At 38.2% G+C, this 20133-nt stretch overlaps 2 protein-coding genes across 2 annotated transcripts in view; both read right to left on the reverse strand.

The window, feature by feature from the left end:
- The window catches only part of Smp_087810 (putative gtp binding protein), a gene marked incomplete at both ends in the record, with an annotated part of 18145 nt that extends 4265 nt beyond the window's left edge, over positions 1-13880 (reverse strand). The window contains 9 exons of the mRNA XM_018798026.1: positions 5037-5187; positions 5751-5950; positions 8485-8643; positions 11782-11862; positions 13277-13375; positions 13409-13536; positions 13572-13666; positions 13701-13788; positions 13823-13880. Coding sequence (XP_018653009.1) covers positions 5037-5187; positions 5751-5950; positions 8485-8643; positions 11782-11862; positions 13277-13375; positions 13409-13536; positions 13572-13666; positions 13701-13788; positions 13823-13880 — 1059 coding nt within the window. The remainder of the gene's footprint in view (positions 1-5036; positions 5188-5750; positions 5951-8484; positions 8644-11781; positions 11863-13276; positions 13376-13408; positions 13537-13571; positions 13667-13700; positions 13789-13822) is intronic.
- A 183-nt stretch (positions 13881-14063) lies between these two features.
- Smp_087820 (hypothetical protein) lies at positions 14064-14474 on the reverse strand (the record flags this gene model as incomplete). Its single annotated transcript, XM_018798027.1, has 1 exon — positions 14064-14474. One exon carries the CDS (start codon positions 14472-14474, stop codon positions 14064-14066), a length of 411 nt encoding a protein of 136 aa, XP_018653010.1.
- Positions 14475-20133: the final 5659 nt, after the last annotated feature.

A 20133-nucleotide genomic window follows, 5' to 3' on the forward strand; every position in this document is an offset into this window, starting at 1 on the left:
TAGCTTCAATTGACTCACGCTTTCAACTATGATAAATACTAAATCTCCACAAAACCCCTTCTATAATTAATATATATATATATATATTAAATGGAATCTTCATTTACAAAAGGGGGTAACATGTGAACGTATTCATCAGAAAAGATGTTTTAGGATAGGTTAGCCTTTACAACCTGTTCATCGCATACTATATGTACTGGATACGGTATTTGTTATAACTTGTGGCCGAGTGGATGCCTTGCTAACGTATGATGTGATACGATCGCCAATCAAACGGCAGCGAATTATCGATTGGAACAGTGACACACGAAAACTACGAGCAGTCTGGAGTGCTTATCGGTCCTGCTTTCTGCCTAGCCCAGCCAGTTAAGTCCAGAACAGCCTCTATGGTATGAATCATTATATTTCAAACATAATGAGTTTATATACCAATCAAACTGACCACATCGTACCATAAAATAGAAAATAACATTTTTACAAGATTTGGCCAAATGTGGCTGTGAATAGGGGGAACAGTAATTAATGGATAGGGGATAATTCATGAATGGTAAATCATATAACAATAGTTTATAGTTCAAAATAAAGTTTATGATAAGGGGAACATGAATCTGAATAGTCAACTTATTTAGCGATTATACGATAAAAAATATATGCATGATATTGGTTCATAAATAGATCCCAAAGTTACCATTCATTATCCTTATCGGGACATAACAGTATTCTAGGGCTTCTACACATTTATTTGTGTGCATGGATTCTAATGTGCCTGCCTGTCTCGTCTATTTCCCGACCGTTGCTGCTACCTTGACGTGGTGGTTGGGCTTGCCTATCGTGATGAAGCAATCGAGCTATGCTGGTTGGAACAATCGTTCCTCGAGGTCCTACCATTCCAGACAGGTCGGTTGAAGAGCAGTAAGACTAAAAGCAGCAATCCCAAGGTCCGAAGGCGAAGTCGTACTGCCGACTGTACAGAGGTGTGACGGCAGTAAGATGTTTCCTTCAGACAACTAGCATGACAGAGATGCTGCCTTCCCACGAGGAGGGGTGGAGTTAGAAAAGGTCGACCCTAAAAATGCACACCTCGCCTTATCCCACGGATTTCTGTCTCCGGCGGTAAGGTCCTTTGAAGAACGGAGCTAACACGTCAAAAATCCCCCACAAAAAGGCCGTGCGTGACCGGCCACAAGCAGTTGTCCCTTGGGCACTGCGGTCACGCTCCCAAGTCGTTAAGACCAACACTAATCCAACTTCCTTTTCAGGTCCCTCAAGAAATACCCTTCCACGGTGTGGGCAGCCGGGAAGTGATATTAGCCCTCATACCCGTAACAGCACACGAGACCAAGTTGGTCACATTCAAACCCTTCCTACTCCTAATAACTCTCTTATCTCCACGACTAACCCTTCCCACGTCCTTTTATCACCTCACATCGCTAGGGCAAACGATTCAAGTACACGGAACGTTATTCCTGGTCTCCTGAAACCACGCTCTAAACTACATGTAGGAACTTTTAATGTCCGAACATTGTGCCAAATAGGACAACAGGCTTCCTTAGCTAGGACTCTAGAATCTTATACCATCGATGTGTGCTGCGTCTCCGAAACGCGCATACAGGATCAGAGTGGCGTCATTCATTTGACCTCACCATATCAAAATAAAGAACCATCTCGATACACGCTTCGTGCATCTGGAAGCCCTGATGCTGCTTCCCGTGGCCTCGCTGGCGTAGGTATAGCATTAAGTCGTAGGGCATAACTAGCTCTTTTAGACTAGCTCCCAGTGGACAGTCGTCTATGCGCTGTCCGACTAAACGGATCAGTAAGGACTCGGAAAGATAGGGACACTCGTCGTTGCCTCTTTGTCGTCTCTGCCTACTCTCCCACTGACTGCAGCTCAGACGATATAAAAGATGAGTTCTACAGGAAACTTTCTGACCTTCTCCGAAAAGCTAGGCGTTCTGATGTAGTAATAGTGGCTGGTGACCTTATTGCTCAAGTAGGTAAATTAAGTGAAAAGGGAAAGACACCTGGGTGGATCTTATGGTGTCATGGCTAAAAGAACAGATAATGGCGACCGTCTGTTGCAGCTATGCTCAGATAACCGCTTATTTCTTGCAAATACTAACTTTAAGCATAAGGAAAAACATCCTTTGACATGGTGACCCCCGAATCCGTCCCAAAGTTTGACTCAACTAGATTACATCGCTATCAGCTACCGATGAGGGGGCTCGATAGAAGACTGTCACTCATTCTGGAGCACATGTTTACATTCAGATCATGCTCTAATGCGAGCACGTATCTGTCTGCGTCTTACTGGACGTAGGAAAGACACTGCAAGGAAACCTCTCAGGGTTTTACTTAACAATAAGCAAGCTAAGAATACATTTCAGGAACAACTAGAAAAACAGTTAGACAGACATGTAAGTTGTGCCCACCCCGAGGCAGCATGGAATGACATCCGTAAAGCTGTGGAAACAGCAGTAATATCCGCTGGTAAGGTAAACCATTAGGTTAGGGAGAAACAAGGGATCTCGGCAGCGTCTACCGCACTGATAGATGCTCGAAAACTCATCCCACCTGGCTCTGAACATAACGAAGAGCGGAGTCAGCTTATGCGCAGGCTAATGAGAAGCCTGCGCGATGATCGTGAACAGTGGTGGGTAGCGAAAGCAAAAGAGATGGAAAAGGCAGCGGCAATAGGTAACAACAGACAGCTATTCAGACTTGTTAAAGAAACCGGTATTAGGAACCCTACTATCAGCGAAACTATCTCAGATAAAGATGGACATATTCATTCTCAGTCCAGGAGATTGGATCGATGGGCAGAATACTTTAGGGATCAGTTCAACTGGCCTTCAGCCACACTTGAGTTACCCACGATCCCCTGTCGTCCTGAATGGCAAATTAATGTAAGTTCTCCAACTCTCTACGAGGTTGAAAAAGCTATAGAAAATCTGAAGTGAGGGAGAGCAGCACGCCCTGACAGGTTTAGTCCTGAGATTTTTAAGGATGGCGGTCCAGTACTAGCAACGAGATTGACTGAGGTCTTAGGTAGAATCTGGGAACTGGACGTAATTCCATCTGACTGGTCCCAATCACTGATTGTGCCAGTCTATAAGAAAGGACGAAAGTCCTCCTGTGACAATCACAGAGGAATCAGTTTGACTAATATAGTGTCTAAAATATTAGCTTCAATAATACTTGGACGCCTCACCAAAGCTCGTGACGAGCAGACTAGAGAAAACCAGGTTGGTTTTCGACCTGGACGTGGTTGTATAGACCAGATATTCACTCTACGTCAGGTCCTAGAACATAGACATACATTCAGACGTCCCACAATAGTAGTATTTCTTGACCTTAAGGCGGCATTTGACTCCGTTGGTCGTGAGGTTCTATGGCAGTGTTTGTCAGTAAAAGGAGTACCAAAGAAGTACATTAACCTCATAAAGGCTCTTTACTCGAACACAACTGGTCGAGTTGGAGCTTATGGCGAACTGTCATCAGAAGTGGTTACCTCAAGTGGTGTTCGTCAGGGCTGTCCACTCTCCCCATTCTTGTTTAACTTTGTCGTTGACATGCTTTTAGAGATATCACTTTCATCATCTCAATCTCCAGGAGTTGAACTTTTACCGGGAGATTCACTTGTTGACTTAGAATACGCCGACGACATAGTTTTATTTGGTGAAGACGCTGACAAAATGCAGAGTCTTCTGACCACCATAAGCAACTATGCAGGCATGTTCGGGATGTGATTCTCTCCCTCGAAGTACAAAATATTACTTCAGGATTGGGTTGCATCGGCACCTGAACGAATGATAGGGAGTGAAGTAGTTGAGCGTGTTGACCGCTGCACATATCTTGGGAGTCTCATCAGCCCTTGTGATCTGGTGTGTGACGAAATCTCAGCACGGATACAGAGGGCTCGTCTAGCTTTCGCCGACTTGCGTCATTTATGGCGTAGGCGAGATATCCGTCTAGCAACAGAAGAACGGGTTGACTGTGCAGCAGTTTGTTCCGTCCTACTTTATGGCAGCGAAACATGGCCGATAAGAGTAGAGGATATTCGTAGGCTACTAGTATTCTATCATAGGTGTCTTCGAATCATTTCTCATATATCCTGGGACAACCAGGTAAGTAATGTAGTTGTTAGGAAACGGGTGCTAGGTAAGGATGGCAAATCGATTGATGAAGTAGTGAAACTTCATCAGTTGAGATGGCTGGGACATGTGTTACGTATGCCCAACCACCGACTGCACCGACGTGCAATGCTTTATGGTGTAGGAGTAGGTTGGAAGAAAGCTAGGGGCGGCCTGACCAAAACATAGCATAAATCCATGAAGTCGCCGACAAGTGGACTGGGCCATGTTGGTAGGTGTAGACTACCTGGTTGGGATTCGCGAGATAATAGCAACCGATGGTTAGAGACCTTGAATGACATGGCTCAAAATCGTTTGCAATGGCGAAGGTGCATCCACTCTTTGTGTTCTACCAAATTCTAGTCTTCTGAATTCTTCATGTCCGTATCCTTTTTCTCTTTCCAAATTTATTTCACCGTATTATACTCCTTCAATAACATCTTCAAACCCTTATCTTTCACATAATACTTATACTCTTACTACTTCTACCAATATGGGATTTGAATCGACAACTTCATCTCTGTGCTAATGTGGTATGGCAACTCGAACTGATGTACGTACGTACGAAGTTCTACGTTGTAACTGACTGACTGACTGGCTTGTCTCGCTAAGTCATATACAAGGGGAAAGATATGAATGGAGTAAATGATTTGTATCTGATAGAATAACACATGAAAGCCGTTCAGAAGATTGTAATTACTCGTTTAAACTCACATAATACCATCAAAAGACCCACTACTTTACACACTCATAATCCTTAATACTCTTAGCAATAGTGTATTATTTCTTCAAGAGTCCAGGAAAATGTAATGGGAGACAAGTACAGAATGATGGACAGACGCTTGGTTGATTACATACATTTTATATTCATCCATTTTAATTCACAAGAATGACATCACTTACAACTCCTTTCATAACTAATTCTGCTTCAGTATTACCATCAGGATAGACAACTCCAGGACAATCGATTAAGAATATAGATTTCATTAGAGTAACATACTGCCATACTTTTGTTTCGCCAGCCAACGGGGCGACATTACACACCTTTTTATTTCTTAAAATAATAAATGCAAAATAAAAGAAGAAAACAGTATTGATAAGCATTGTATCCTGATGATAGTCCATAGCTTAGAAGTTATACTTAGTAAATTAAGCAGTTGATATAAATCGCCAGTTTAAGACGATGGCTGAATTAGTTTTTATCCACCAAATCTGTCTACAGGAGATATTATACTACACTTTGATCTTGTTTTCAACCAAAATTTAAATCTAAAGTAATAGTCGATTCTCATTCATTTTTAATTGTAGGTTTATTTATTAAAAAGTAATTTCATCTTTATCATTTCGTACTAACACCATGTATGTCAGTAACAGAGACAGGAATGATTAAAAGCTGGTTGGAGAAATTCCTTCATTGCAAATGAACTACTGCAATTTAATAAAATGAAAATGCCTACATGATTATACACTTGTGATTAATTTCGTAGACACGATGAGGCGAATTACTGATGAGAAATCAAATTTAGGCGACACAGTACAAGAGTATATATATATATATTGTAATAGTATATTGTTAAAAATGTACTTCTGAGAGCAAAAAGACAATATACAACATACCTAAGAGCATTAATGATGCTACTTTTTCCAACATTTGGATAACCAATGATACCAACCGATATTTGTGGTCGTTCTTTACTATGAAGTGATGCCAATTGCCTTAAAAGACCCATGAGAGCAACTTTACCCAAAGGTTTAGTCATATCAGCGTGGAATATAAGTGTAGGATATTCTTCAGATAAGATGGCTTTCCATCGTTTCTATATGTAGTAAAATATATAACAGAAAATGATTGTCTGAAAAACATATATAAATGTATATATTACTGTTGGCCAGAATAGAAAAACTTGAAACGAGTTAGGTAGATTGTCATTGATTTTAAAATCAATGGTTAGGTTAAAAGTTATTTCTTTTCACGACACATTAAGATTCCTAGAATTACGGATCGAATAACGAAAAAGTATTTCATGATGAGCTCAATAAATATTGTTAGATGGTCCAAAAAGACAATTATGACTAGTACGTTTAGCACGAAATCCCCAGTATATAGGCAGACGAATATTAAGTAACAGAGAAGGGAACCCACTCTACACTTCAAATTGATCGGCATGAAGAAATATTAACTAATAATAACATTAGGTTAGCTCTGAGTCCTAAGTCGAGTCCCCGAGGTAAGAGGCTTCGAACTACAAACTTTCATATGTCAGGAAGATAAAACCACACTGTGGACAATTCTTCCCAGAAGTTTTTGGTTATCAACTTTTGATATAATAACAAGTAACTTTTGGTACTTACTACAAGTATAAAAAGTATTAAGAAAAATTTAATTGAGCAGCAGTGACTAGTGGAATCCAGTTATGTTGGTTGTGAGGAAGTTATCCACAAGGTAACATTGAGAAATGTGGCAAGTTGACTGCAGTTTGACAGTAACCTATTGGATACTGGCTCAGTGGTCTAAAGGTTAAGCGCTTACTGTGAGACTTCGAGGTTCAGACTTTGGCGCCACATGGAACAGTAAGTGCGCACTGTTGGGTAGTCCCATACTAGGAAGAAACAACTGTCCATTGCTTCCTGGTATCATCTGTTTGTCTAATTATTCTCAGTTTATGATGCAAAACTATGAAAGTGTTATTGTCTACATCCTGATGAATAATCAAGTTATTAACATAATATGACTAACAACAATGTCTTTACAGTCTTAAGTGTTAACCTTCTTGACCTGATGATACTCTGAACTTAAAGTTATAATCACAAAATGCTCTGTGACAGGATTACTTATTGACAGAATATTAGGACACCGGGATGGTTTGTCAGTCAAGATATACCTGCCAAAAGTTATGCAGTTATTGAGTTGGATGAAAAAATGTAAAAAAAATCTATAGAGCACTCAAAAGCAAACCCGATGAATTTAATTTATAAACTGTATTGTATTTATTGCTACAGCCATCATTTAAGTGTAGTAATTTGATGAATTTAGTCAATTGTTTTCAAGTATACTACAAGTGAGTCATAATGGAAATTAATAGTTAAAAACTAAATGAATTTTCAATTAGATATAAACAGTTTAGGATAGATTTTTTCCTTAACCTAGGAGTAACATGTAATACATCCTAGTTTTGAAAAAAGGATGACCGTAAAGTAATTAATTAGCCAATATTAGCATAATCTTTCAGAGTTCTATGGGATTGTTATTAACCGGAAGTAGACAATAATGAATGGGGTGAGCAACTTTATTTTCAATAAAAGGGAAATATAGAGGTATTAGTGTAGATAAACTTCGTTTATTTGCTTCCCAAGATTTGGATTGTGAATCGTTTCTTGATCTTAAGTAGTAACCGTTTACCCGAATAACTGGGTAGAATTTAAGTATTTTTTTTGGGGGGGATTTGTTGAGATACGTCTGTGATAACGTTAACTCGTAACGATTCAAACGTTTAGACTAATAAATCATCAGATGTATACTTGATGCTTTTAACTATATAGATTTTAATAAAAACTATCCTAGAATAAAGTAACTGAACAACTATAGGACACATAATCTGAAAAATCTGATGTTTATTCGGCATTTTATCCCTCCTATGCAACAAATCAAAAAAATTAATTTAATGACGCTTTATTGCCACGACGCACTAATAAAAATGACATTATTTCAGTGATAATAAGTTCTAAGCTGACCCATAATTCAATTTTTCAGTTTGACCCAAGTATAGAAAAAAATTGCCAATATCTAAGTATTTGAGTCAAATGTAGTAATTGTTGTCAGAGTACCGAGTCACAATTTTGCCAACAAAGTATTATTATCAAATATAATGACAGAAATTCAATTCACTGAACAAACGGAATACAGAACACGTTATGAAATATATAAACAGCGACCAGAAGTATGTGACAAAATTCAAGAGACACATATCAGTACATACCCTTCTAGTTTTTTACGATGCAAAGTTTGACTTCATATATTATATCCATACTACCATTACCTATGATCAAAAATCTAGTACACGAGCTGTCCCATGAATCAAAACAACTTTCAAGATTATGTTTATTTTTAGATATTTTATTAATTTTATAAAGCAAAATCAACAACATTGTAGTGATACTAACCGCCTAATGATTAGGTACACTTTGAGGGGCTAATTTATTATTTTGTAGTAAGACATCAATTGTATAGTTCAAGATGAAAATTCATTTAGGTACAACTGGATGGTTTTACTAAAACGCGTTATCAGAAGAATTACAATAGCATGATTTTTAATAAAGGAGTAAAAATAGGAAAAGAATACATGCAACCTACTGTTATCCATACAGGGACTAAATCCACTTTGTTGATGATAAAAATGAAATGTTTATGTGGTTTTTCAGTTTTTAAGTACTTCTCAATATAAGGAGATCGTGTGCCCATTGGATCGCGCGCATCCAAAATGTACAGCACAACATCTGAAGAGTCTAAAACCTAGAAGAAATAAACATTTGAACAGTAAAAAATAGTTTAAAACGCCACACAGAAAATACACAAAGAGTTGGTATATTTTTTAATGTATAATGATATAATAATGCCAGATGAAGCTCATGGAGCGGTGGTCTATTGGTTAAAGCATTTAACCATCAGCCATTACGTTTCCCGTCTGAACCCTTCTCCATCTACTTAAGTTTAGGCATCCGGGTAGTAGTATCATTAGCTCTCATACCCAAGTACCTGGTGGAAGAGTTAAATTATTTATTTATTGTTAGATAGAGTTCTGGAATGGTTGATTTATTATTATTTGAACAGGTAACATTGGTACAAAGCGGAAGCCAAATAGACATGCGCAACACAAATAGTTACCATTTATTTTGTGTGTGGGCTGGGATACTGATTAGGTGCCCAGACCGAAAGGGGGTTTTCTTAGGTGGTCATTCCCCGAACCTTTGACCTAGAGGTCTATTTCGCAAGACAGCGGAGCAACGATAGGAAATGAGATCCCATGACAGCCGGTGGTCAAAAATAGGTTTACACGCCATTTGTCCCTCCAGGATCCTGGAGCCCAGTGCACCATTGGTTTGGATTCGGGGTTTTCCAACCCCCTTGAATGAATTATTAGTATCCACCGACTCAGTTTAAGCTCCGGTTATCCGCTTTCCGTTCTCTCAATTTCGTGAAAACATCCCTGCCGCGAGAAGACAGTGAGTAGGACTTCCCTGGCAGTGTTTGTATACGCGTGACCATGTGAGAGCATTTCGAGAAGAAGAGCTGACTCTTTCCACTCTCGGCCATACCAGGGCATTTGACACAAGAAATTAGTGATAACAACTTAGCTTTAACTTCATATATAGCTGAAGCAATAAGTCTCGAGCTTGGAAGTGCATATAAAAGTTAGTGATGAGTTGGTCTGATTCATGTTGATTCTAACTGACTAATTTGGTAAGTTTAAAAGGTTTCGAACTGAATTTCAAGTAGTCTATTGCTTGAAACACTTTAATTTAACAAACCACCGGGTAAGTTAATTACACACTATACTACTTTAATATTTAAGAACTACCCTGAAAATATAAAAAAATATCCGTATTTAAGGATAACGACTTAGCATTTCCCCTCGTTAAACTGGGGACATATCTCCGAGAACAGAGAATAACTTACTGACTACACAAAGATCGTTCTTGTTTATAGTAAAGCTAGTATTGTAGTGTAACTATCCAGTATAGGTCAGAATCTAAGAATATGCTGTGTACGTAGTCTACGATAAATTATGTCAGTGAATGGAATTTTAATTGTGTTGAGATTTTATCAAGTGTACAGCGAAATATTGATAGTATGATAAAGTAGCACAAAAGGATGGGGACTGTATTGTGATTGCTTTTCTATGAATGATTAGAAAGAACAGATAACACCACTTAAAAATACCACAGAAAGACACAATTAACAAGGAGAACAGAAAACAGTATGATTATACGCAATGCTGAAACAATGATATGAAGAACAAAAAAGCGTAGCACAATATGAATTTTAGTTAAAATAATTATTGCTGTGAATGATTTTGAGTTATATTAGGAAAGTTTGAAAAAATTAATTAGTTGATGAGAAGACTGAGACTTGATTTGGGGCGTACAAGTAAAGACAAGTATCCTTATTTAAACTTGTTTGACTAAACACAATTTATAGCTAAAAGTTTCACGTGATGTAGATTAAAATTATTCACATCAACACTGATGAACTCATTCATTACATTTTATTAAGTCCTGCATCTAGCTAATAATTAACTAACAGTCAAAACGTTTTTGGATGCGGGCTACTCTTTCAATGTGAGGACTGATGATACTATTCAGTTGTACAAACGGAGTGAGGCTCGAACCCGAGCCTTAGAGGCCGAAAGTCAGACACCTGAACTGTCAAGTCGTTTCGTAATACTCCATTATTTTCGTTCTTAGGTTTTGTCTATTTCTTTCGACAATTTTAGAGGAATTTTATGGGGTGTTTTACTACGAGCGACCACAATTATCATTAGCCTGTATCGACGCAGGTAAATTAAACTGATACATGTTTTTATCACGTTATGCACATCTGTTATTAAGTATTTTGCTTTGGATTAGTTAGTAATTAAGCATGAGAACCACCCGACGTATGTTCTTAAAATATAAGTAATCTCTCCTTTGAAACTTAATCCCATACAAAAAATGACCATTCGATCGTTTGCAACATGTGGTAAATTTTTTAGTCATCGAAATATTCATTGATTGTGGGAGAAGTGAGAGTAAAGTTTGAATGGAGTAGAATTATGTAGAAAGTCTTATAACAACCGGAACAAGATGATATTGGTTGAAGAAGGTAATAATGTCTCATTTCCTGTACACAAGTACACTTCAGTTTACTAACTCATCAATAAGAAATCGTTTTCTTGTTACTTTAGCTCATATGGCCAATCTTTCCGACTCAGTGGTCTTGAGTGCTGTTAGAAGTATGAGGGCGGTTATCACTTTCCGGTTGCCCACACCATGGAAGGGTCCTTCTGAAGGTACCTGAAAAGGAAATTGGGTTATGGGTTGTCCCATTGACTTGAAGGCGTGACTGCAGTACCCAAGGGAAAACTGCTTAAGGTCGGTCACACACAACCGTTTTGTGGATGATGTTCGTGTAAGCTCCGTACTTGTTGGGACCTTACCTCTGGAGAAGGATATCCGTGGGATAAGGAGAGATGTGCACTTTTAGGGCCGACCTTTTCTCACCCCACCTTCCTTTGTGGGAAGGCAGCATAGCTGTTATGCTGGTGTAAAACAAACATTAGCAGCACAGATAAGATGTTTCTGTTCATTCCAAGACATTGATACTGTTAGTACTGTTTCTTACTAATGTTTAGAATTGTGTTAGATTGTATTAACGTACTAATAGGTCTTATTACACACTATAAGTAGTGATGCTTTAAAATCATGAAATAAACTAAGCTAGCTGTATTGTCACAAAAAATATAAATCCAAGGTTAATGAGGCTTTGAAACAAACTAAGAAGTTGAGTGTTGTATGGTAGTTAATTGCCTTAGAAACTTGCCTTAAATAACTCATTCCATAGTCTCTTCGATCGGCCAGCTTTGAAGTGAGGATCCTGTGTTAATTCTCGAACACCATCATCGCATCGAATCATATGTTTATCGTCCGTCGAGCTATACAAATACTGATTTGATTCAGCGTTTCGTACAAGTGACTAAAGAACACGAAAATAATAAGTGTTAGTAGTTTGAAATGTGAACCATTGAAGGGGTGAAACATGATTTGACGAAAATTACATGAATACAATCAAGTCCGTCGATAATGTGGTCACGAACGACACAAAGTAAATCAAAAAATTATTTGCTTTCTACTGTTACCGGGAGATTACATGATATTCTGATAGAGATAGTTACATTAAATGATAGCGCTAACAACCATAACATAATTAGCATCTTTGAAACTTTGTGAAAAGCCAACATCAGGTACTTCTTACAATAATCTTATCTGTTATTCCGTAAACAAGTAGCAAAATGTCTTCTCAACAAAAGATAACACAAAACTTTAAGTTTTTAATAACTTCTGAAGATCATTTGTACTGACTGAAACAAACTTAGTAATTGATGCACAGGCCAGACACATGTGATAAAGTTAAGTCACACAGTACTTATCCAGTGTTGCTGCAAAATTCAAAGAATCAAGGTGTGAAGTTATTTTTATCAACTGAACGTATTTAACAAATAAAAAGCAACGAGGTAGCTTTATGTATTAATAACAACCTTGATTTATTTACATACAAAATTCGCAGTGCCACGAAGCATCAAAAACATTATATAAGATATGACAAACATTTAAAGCAATGGTAAAGCTGAGACAGTAGCACACATTATCTAACGGCAGCACTAATTACATCTAGTTGCCAATGTGTTTCGCACTACAATCAGCAATGACTGACGGGGGACTAAGTTATGTCTTTAATTTGAGGGGGCCAGACTTCACCAGCGTACAGAGAATTTATGCCTGAGAGGCTGTGACGACGTCGAATTAATTCATTTTACACGAGCTGCTACCACTATTGCCACTACGATGCCGATACCAATAAAAACTACGTAATTAAGACCTTTCAGTACATCCCCCAATAATTGGAATCTCAAGTCCTGGAAACCGAAGACGCTAATTGTTAACTAAATGAGTTCGATTGTGATCACAACATACGGTCCCAGCCACTTTTATCAGACAATGGTCTAGGAGATTATTTCAGTCGGTTAGTCAGTCACAACGTAGGACTTCGTACATACATACATCAGTTTGAGTTGCCATACCACATCAGCACAGAGATGCAGATGTCGATTCAAATTTCAGTGGTAGAAGTAGTAAGAGTATAAGCATTAATGTGAAAGACTAGGGTTTGAAGATGATATTCAAGGAATATAATCCAGTGAAATAAATTTGGAAAGACAAGAAAGAAAGGAACATGAAGAATCTGTGGCATGTGGCTACTAAATTATCTGATAAGACTACAGAAGTTATATTTAGTTAAGGGACATTTACTACTTCTCGGAAGATCTATCACAAAAGTAAGACAGCTTGATTCAGAAAATAAACAAACGAAAGACACATAAATAATTTACCGATAGATCATCAAACTCCAACGAAGGTCTTTTGCGCTGTGCTTTACCCCCAAATACATAGGAGTAGCTCTGTGATGTTAAGAGAGCACTTTTCGTTTTCTATAACATGATATAACCCAAGTAAACTAATACCGTCTTTTTCTCATCTAAAAGTGATATAGGCAAGCGAGTTTGACGTAAAATGATTTCGTAAGGATTTCGAATCTTCATTGCTTCTTTGAAACTTTGTAACGTATCTTGACTTATAACACGTGTATTGCCTAAATATGCTTATTACTTGCAAGAGCTAACCTACCAAACCATCGTCTATTAGGCTCAACCCGTGCAACTGTACCGGAAGGTAGAGTTGATTGAAAAGGTGCAGGGCGAACTATTTTTCCATTTTTGTTTCTACGACAACATCGTATAACTGAGCTATACAAACCTTTTTGCCTTGAAATTACGGTACATATTAAGTCGCTTGATGGTAGCCTTAGTTCGCATTGTACTTCCCTTGGGCTGTTTTTCTCGATCTACACAAATAACGCATTTTATTTTGCACATTACCTGGGTTAAGTGAGTGTTTTGCATGACTAATAGCGTTCTTAAATTTGCATTTGACCATCTGCTTGATGTAGTCGACGTAACGCGATATTTTATAAAACCCAGATCTCAATTACAAACTATTCGTGAGAAAACCTGCATATAGTGATCATTTATTATAGATATTTTCTATCATTCAATCATATTTGTATATGCACGGTTTTATTATTATCTATAACCAGTCCATATGTACTAGATATTATTATCAATTTTCATCTTCCTCAACTGAACCTGATTCAGAATTGTCTGGATGATCAAGCTGATTTTCTCTGAGCTCACGCAGCATCTGAGTTATTGTACAGCAAGGTAAGATACATGCTATGCAACAGTCCAAACATATTGATCCCCGTATCCCACGTCTTCGTCGAAACAATTTTCGGGAACACCCTAATATGGGACCCCAGCAACAACATGAAAATACTGTCATGACGAAAGCAAATAGGTACGAAAAGGGACGCTTAATCTTGGTTGTGTCTTTGATTATTTCTTCAATTGCACATATTGGCATAAGACAAATAAAGCAAAGAGTTCCATAGCCTTGAGCTGAACAACATGTCCCACATAGACCGTCATTAAATTTTGGAGGTTTGTTAATAGAATCATCAATTTCTCTCATATCAGCGTTATTTCTTAGTGCAGACAACCCACTGACTTCTCAAAATTAATTAATCAGGTATATTTACACTGCCTATATTTATAAATGGAATTCTGTAAATGTTTGAAAAATGGGTCGATAAATGTTGATTTGAAATATTTTGCCTCACGTGACTGTAGCTATTAAATATAAATCCGACTTATGTTGGCGTTATACGGCGCAGATGAAGCATAACTTATCAAGTTCGTCTATGAAATTATGCAGCATTATTCAAGACTATTGTGATTTCTGTTTTCCAGATGAATGCACAACGTATCCATGTATACGTGTGTACATCCAACGATACTTTTGTTGGGCAAATTTTAGTTATGCTGAGCACATAAGGAAACCGCCTAAACATTTTAAACTTTTAGACACTGGAAACTGTATAGCGTTTAGAATTATTGTCAGATTTGTGGTTCCATGTTTGTAGTGAGTATATGGATAAAGACAGAGGGGTTGTTTGGGGATAGGTCTGATGGAACTGTACGCTTACTGTCAAGTTTCAGAAGTTTTTCGTTACCACACACAAAAGTCGCTGACAGTTGTACATTTACTATTTAAATGCCGATGAGAGAAAAATGCCAAGAGTCAACAGTACAGTAATGGCGGCCTGTTTAAACATCTGGGCTACCTGTTCCTGTCATCTAGATATTTCAACAAGTTATCTAATTTCGTGTGTTTCTGAAAAGTGTAAGACCTTTCGCTGTAAAGGTTACAGAAGGCTTAATCTGAGATATCGTGGTTGCTGGCAATATGCAGCGAGAAGAATGTACACTATCCAGATGTCGATTGACTGGGCTGCTAACTTCTAACTGGCGATCACTCAATATTTATCGTCAGGAAGGACAAAGAAGTAAGAAACGGAAACTTGTTGAAGTACTTTGTGCTGAGAATTTTATATTGTACCAAAAATATAATATTGAATAAAGCTAATAATAATAATAATACCCCAAACAACCAATAAAGGGGAAATAAAGGCGAACAAAGGGGAAATAAAGCGGACGAAAGCGTAAATAAAGGGGAAATGTCGCTTTTTCGCCTGCACGTCGGTTATTTAGGGGAAAAAGCGCTTTTTCCCCCTTACGTCGTATATTTGGGGGATATTTGTAGACAATTTGTCGTAACGTATAACATTTGAATGAACCGCAATAAGGAACAACATTTTGCTGAGTATGTCAAAAATAACGAATTATTACATTAAATTCATGAATTTCATCATTATTACTCATGCAATAAAATACGGACACAGGCTTTTGTATGTGATGCGTTTGTACTTACTTTCTCTGTTGTTTAGCTAAGGTGTTCCGACATGGTTGGCCGCCATCACAAATTATTTACACGATGCAAGTGAGTGACGTGCTCTGTGTTTTTAGTTCCTTCTAACTGTTTATGTTGTTAGTCTAATAACATGAGTTTATGCGAATTCAGTGATAGAGCTCGTAGACGTAGGGCAACCGTGAACTTGTCAAGAGTCCTCGGATGTCATAGAACTACTTATAACAGACGTTGGAATAAATTACGTAACGATTTTCTGAGGAGACATGACTTGCTTTCGTTTAGTAACTTTGCTAATGAAAGCACAACTACAGGTAACTGACTTTAGCAACTATATATGTATAAACTATGTCAGTTGACAGAGAAAATAATTGTCATGAGATTCCTTCAACTGTATTACCTTCCACAAGCTGTACCAATGAAAGGCTTCTGGAAGATAATGGTACGTGTTTGAAGTTCATACGCTAATAAATTTATTATAGAATGTTCTACCATCGATTTACCCTGTCAAAAGCCTTTGAGTCGCAAAGAGAAGATTAACAGGATACTAATGCATTTAATGACATCCACCTATCTGAGTATCCGGGATGCAGACAAGGTTTTGAATGAATTTCGCCTTATCGTACCAGACTTGCCAACGAGCATTAGAAGTATCTTGAGAACATGCACAAGTGTACAACCTAAGTCCATCAGCAGCGGGGTTTACTACCATCTTGGATTGAAAACTAACCTCCTAAGATATGTCGAACTTTGGTTGTGTACTTGCGATTTTGACAGTCTGCAATTATATATTAATGTAGATGGCCTTTCTATGTCAAGGAGCTCCAGTCAACATTTGTGACCTGTATTAGGAAGGATCGTTGCACCCAGACTTAGTGATGTTTTCATGATAGGGATATACGGAGGGAATACTAAGCCGGCACAATGATATCTTTAGTCTCCAATCAATAAGTACGTAATCGTTAAGACACAAAGCAAAAGTAATCTCGTGATTGCGTCGGGACTTTGGGTGATTGGAGAAAAACGCTGTCTGTATCCGAGGGAGAACATTGACCTTCATCTGCAAAACAATGACCTACCGGAAGACAATTGGTCTATGTTCAAGTGCAGTATTGTTCACAAATGCGGTTAGTTAAAGACATGCAAATTATCGCTTCTTGTAGAAAGTCTCAAATCAGCAAATGAACTGGGAACTTTGGACGCTTGTCTAGAGCACAAAGACGTTAGGGACAGATTTGTAAGCACAACATGATTTTTATCATTCATTCCTATTACAGATGGCTATGTTGACACGTCTAATGGATGACGATCCTAAAACCTCTATGCGATATATTCTGTCGTACATCATGAAACCGGAAGTCGCCATTAATTTCACATTGCTGGGTACTTCATCAAAAAGAGCGATTCAGAAGTGCAGGTTTTACAGCTGCGCACGAAGTAAGATATATAGGGTTTTTAAACTTCAGGTGCACTGACTAATCGTTTCCTGTCGTCATCTATCAACGAGAAAGACCTTGCGAAACTCTATGACATGGCTACGCAAAGTTATTTCCACGACATGAGAGACAAAGTCCAGAAGCGTCATCGACGTAACAAGGAACACGTATGTACGGCTTTAAAGTGATTACTGTTTTTGCATTATCTATAGGAACAGTCTTTCGTAATCAAGGATATAACCGTAAGTCCAGCTCCAAGTACCTTGTTGTGCAAAACAAGTTTCCTAGATTCAATAACGTTTTTCTTTATCACATTTTAGAATTCACAAGAATTGTTTGACTTTCCATAGTACAACAGGCCTGGTGGAGATAAAGAATACGTGAAATGCCTGGTCCGTGACAATGACAATTACATATGGAGCATTGATACTCTACCATCTGCCAACTGCTCATTACTTTGTACATTGATGAACTTTTTGTTTTCAATAAAAATTTGCAAATTATACCATGTTTTACGTACTTTACATAATTCGTGTGCTGTGTTGTGGGAATGAAAGCGAACACAGGAGGCGGTTGCTTTAAATGCATTAGTGTGTATGTAGTGGTAAAGCAGTGAATGTAGCGGATGTTGAAGGTATAAGTCGGCTATTCGTCGGATATTTAGGGGAAAAGTCGGCTATTCGTCGGATATTTAGGGGAAAAGTCGGCTATTCGTCGGATATTTAGGGGAGAAGTCGGCTATTCGTCGGATATTTAGGGGAGAAGTCGGCTATTCGTCGGATATTTAGGGGAGAAGTCGGTTATTCGTCGGATATTTAGGGGAGAAATCGGTAATTTAGCGACATTTGAAAAACAGAGCGACAGAAAGGGGAAATTACGCTCTATTTCCCCCGGACAGGCGAAAAAGCAGACATTTCGATGCATTTCCCCTTTATTTACGACTTATTTTCCAATGCATTTTCCGCTTTATTTCCCCTTTGTTCGCCTTTATTTCCCCTTTATTGGTTGTTTGGGACATAATGAATGAAAAACGGTTTTAGTCAATGAAGGCTAACGCTCAGAGACGAATAGGCAGCGTGGTGTGGCCTGTGCAGTAGTGGTTATGTTCCGTGCAATTTTTATCTTGCTCCCTTAAAGGAGTGAAAAGAGGATGACCTGTCCACCAGGTAGGAGTGAACTAATCCAGCGCCTCAATATACTTTGTGATTCTAGAATAGAGGTACGAACTTCAGTCAATCTCATTATTCTAAAAGTTACGTAGCCTTTTATTTATTTCCAGTTTTAATTGAGATCTCTCACGTTTACATTTTATATTTTATTGCTCACAACTATACGTTCTCTGACCAGTATTCACATTGTCATAAAATAATGAAAGAGGGATTTAATTTACCAGGTACCGATGAGACAAAATCTGAGTATCTAGAATCTCAAAATATTTGCAATTCAATCATTTGTAAGTACAGAGGATTATGTGCAGTAAAGTTTCTTGAGGAATCTATGGAATACAGTGGACGCTTATATAAATAAATAAACCAAGGGACTAAGAGAAATGACGAAATTGCAACACTGTGATATGACAGCAGTAATACACCTGTAGACCATCAACGTTTGATGATCCCTGTGGAATGATTGGAGGCCTGCTCGAGTTAGACGGGAAAGGTATGGCGAACTACCTAACTTCGAAGCCACACCTCGCGGTAAGCATCTAACGTGGATTACCCCTTCAACATATCAAAGTATGATGGCTACTTTGAAGACCATATAACGCAAGGGACGTGACTATGGAAATGTATTCGTAAGAATGAGTACAGAGAAGATAGCAAGACCACCACCGCATGCGCAGGTCCATGACATACGATTAACTGATGCGAGTTGGTTGTCCTTAACTTTGACAGGGATCGATGATCTGTTCGATATTCGGTGACCGAAATGTCGAATGACTTTGCTAGGACTTAGTAACACTTTACTGTCCCTACACATCATTAGTGGAGGAAGATCATGGTAAGGTCCAGATATTCTCAATTTACTTTAGAAATGTATATACTGTGGAGATCGTGTCCCCCCTCGGTTCATACATCTTCCTCCATAAACACTCTGGACGGTTACTCCTAAAGAACTAAGTGTCCTTGGTCTGCTAAATAAGCTTAATTTAAGGTACTGGTACCCGGTAAATGCTGTCTAATTTGTTGAAGGAATTAGAATACTTTTCGCAAATTTATTAAGCCTATATTTTGTTAAGTATCCGTAACTCAGGGTAGATTATCAAGAGACTGGAGGAATGCTCTAGAATTCCTATCTTAAAACAGATACGAAGCATGAACCTGAGAATTATCGAACAATAAACCTAACGAGTGTGGTTGCTAAAATTTTAGAGAATTTTATTTGAAAGAAGTTATTTAGGTAACCAGACGAAAAGCGGATCCTTCCTAGAAGGCATCATTCCTTTAGAACAGGTTATTCTTGTTTCACAGACGTATTAGTAGCCCATGAAGGTTGAACGTTACCTGTGTATGTAGTCGTTATTGACCTTATTAGGGCTTTTGACGAAGTCCATCACAACTGGCTGTTATCCGGGCTATGTAACATCGGGATTGTAGCCAACTGACTTATGTGGGTAAAAAGACTACTAGTTTGACGTCAACAAAGAGTATGGGTGAACTCGAAGTTTTTCAGCTGGAAATTTGTGTTTGATAGAGTGCCTCACGAAATAGTTTTGATACTTGTTTTGTTCGTCCTATATGTAAATAACCTTCGCAGTGTCCTATCATCGTCAGTTTCGCCATATGCTGGTGGTCTCGAGGTATAGGGAGCAGTAAGAAACGAAGGTGATAGTATAGAGCTTAAAAATGACCTGGAGACTTCATCTGATTGGTCTAACATTTTGAAGTTGCGGGTAAATGCTTCCAAGTGAAATGTGATGCACATTG

This window comes from Schistosoma mansoni, chromosome 6 (assembly GCF_000237925.1).
Source record: "Schistosoma mansoni strain Puerto Rico chromosome 6, complete genome".
Taxonomy (NCBI): domain Eukaryota; kingdom Metazoa; phylum Platyhelminthes; class Trematoda; order Strigeidida; family Schistosomatidae; genus Schistosoma; species Schistosoma mansoni.